The 1,402-nt window shown below is 60.5% G+C and overlaps 1 protein-coding gene across 1 annotated transcript in view; it reads right to left on the bottom strand.

The window, feature by feature from the left end:
* RBM15 (RNA binding motif protein 15) overlaps positions 1 to 1,194 on the bottom strand; it is a 31,163-nt gene extending 29,969 nt beyond the window's left edge. The window contains exon 1 of the mRNA XM_006762986.2: positions 1 to 1,194. Coding sequence (XP_006763049.2) covers positions 1 to 786 — 786 coding nt within the window. The 5' untranslated portion in view covers positions 787 to 1,194.
* Between the last annotated feature and the right edge of the window lie 208 nt (positions 1,195 to 1,402).

The following is a 1,402-nucleotide window of genomic DNA, read 5'->3' as shown; positions in this document are numbered from 1 at the left end:
GTAAGAATCCTTGTCCAGGGGGGAGCGGCTGCGGCGCCGGCTCACGTACACGGCTTCTATCTTCAGGGGCCGGTCATAGAGCACCAGGCGGCCTCTGGCATGCTTGGCCGCCCGCGCGTCCTCTGACCGCCGGAAGTTCACAAAGGCGACGCGCTCGTCCCCGCCGCCCGAACCCGAGAGATGGCTGATTTTGACACTCACATCACCGAAGCGTTTGAACTCGTGGAACAGCCCGTCCTCCACCGCTTCGTCACTCAGCTGGGACCCCAGCTCACTGATCTTCAGGGTCTTGTACTCGCCGCCGTCAGCAGCGGAGGAGGCGGCCCCCGAGGAACGTGACTCCCCGCCTCCACCTCGGGAGCTGCTGCGCGACTCGCCCCCGCCCGAGGAATTTTTAGCGCTCGGGGAGCTGTAACTGTGCAAGCGGCTACTGGAGCTGCCCCCTCCCGTGTCATACTCGCGGCTGCCACCTCGGCTGCTGGACTTGTCGAGATGGAGGCTGCGCCGCGACCCGCCGCCGTCGGTCTTACCGCTGCTGCTCCCATTGCTGCCGCCAGAGCCCCCTAACTTCTTGCTCCGCTCCCCACGGGAAGTCGAATCCTCACCACCACGGGAGCGCTTGGATTTGACTGGAGAGCGCTCTTTCCCCTTCATTGCTGCGGGTCGTCGGAGGTAGTCTCCGCGGAGCTGAAGAACCCGCCGCCCCGCGCTGGTTTCACACAGCGGAACCGCATGCCGCCATCTTGGGCTCCGCCGCTGCAAAGGATCCCGCCCCGCCGCCTCCATTGGCCAAGTAGCTCCCCTCTTCTACAGCCTCATTGGGAAAACTACTTGTCTGTCTTTACATCTCCCCGCGCTCCGGGAAGGCGCCCGCCCGACCACTGTTATTGGGTTCCCAACGCCTCAGTCGGAGTACCTCATTGGCTACATTCGTTGTCCATCTTAACGGTTCCTCGCGCCAGGCTGTAGCTCCGCCCCTCGAACTCTGTGGTCACCTGAGCCAAAGTCTGGAGGCGTTGATTGGACAAGAAGTGTGCCCTGTAACGGTACTTCTGGCTCCGGAAAGCAATGATCCCACCTCCTCATCCCTTTTATTGGTTTTCGACCCCGTCCTTTAAGCCACTACTTGGAAGGTCGGGCCATCTTTTCTGGCGTTTTCTTCCCCTCAGAGGCCGCCTCACAGCGATCTCGCGCGAAAGAGCTCTCCCTCTTTCGATCCCTTTTTCCAACTCCTTTGGCGGCTGAGAGAAGTTTAAATCTGATTGGATGGTGCTAGGGACGTTGAATGGCTGAAATAACTGTCAATCACTCGCTTAAAGGGGTAGGCCCATGTACTGAGGGAGTGTACTGAAGGTGAAAGAGTGGAACACGCGAGTGCTATGCAACGTCACTGAGACGTCGC

This window comes from Myotis davidii, unplaced genomic scaffold (assembly GCF_000327345.1).
Source record: "Myotis davidii unplaced genomic scaffold, ASM32734v1 scaffold217, whole genome shotgun sequence".
NCBI lineage: Eukaryota > Metazoa > Chordata > Mammalia > Chiroptera > Vespertilionidae > Myotis > Myotis davidii.
The sequence above is the reverse complement of the archived record's forward strand: the minus strand, read 5'-3'. Positions and strand labels throughout refer to the sequence as shown.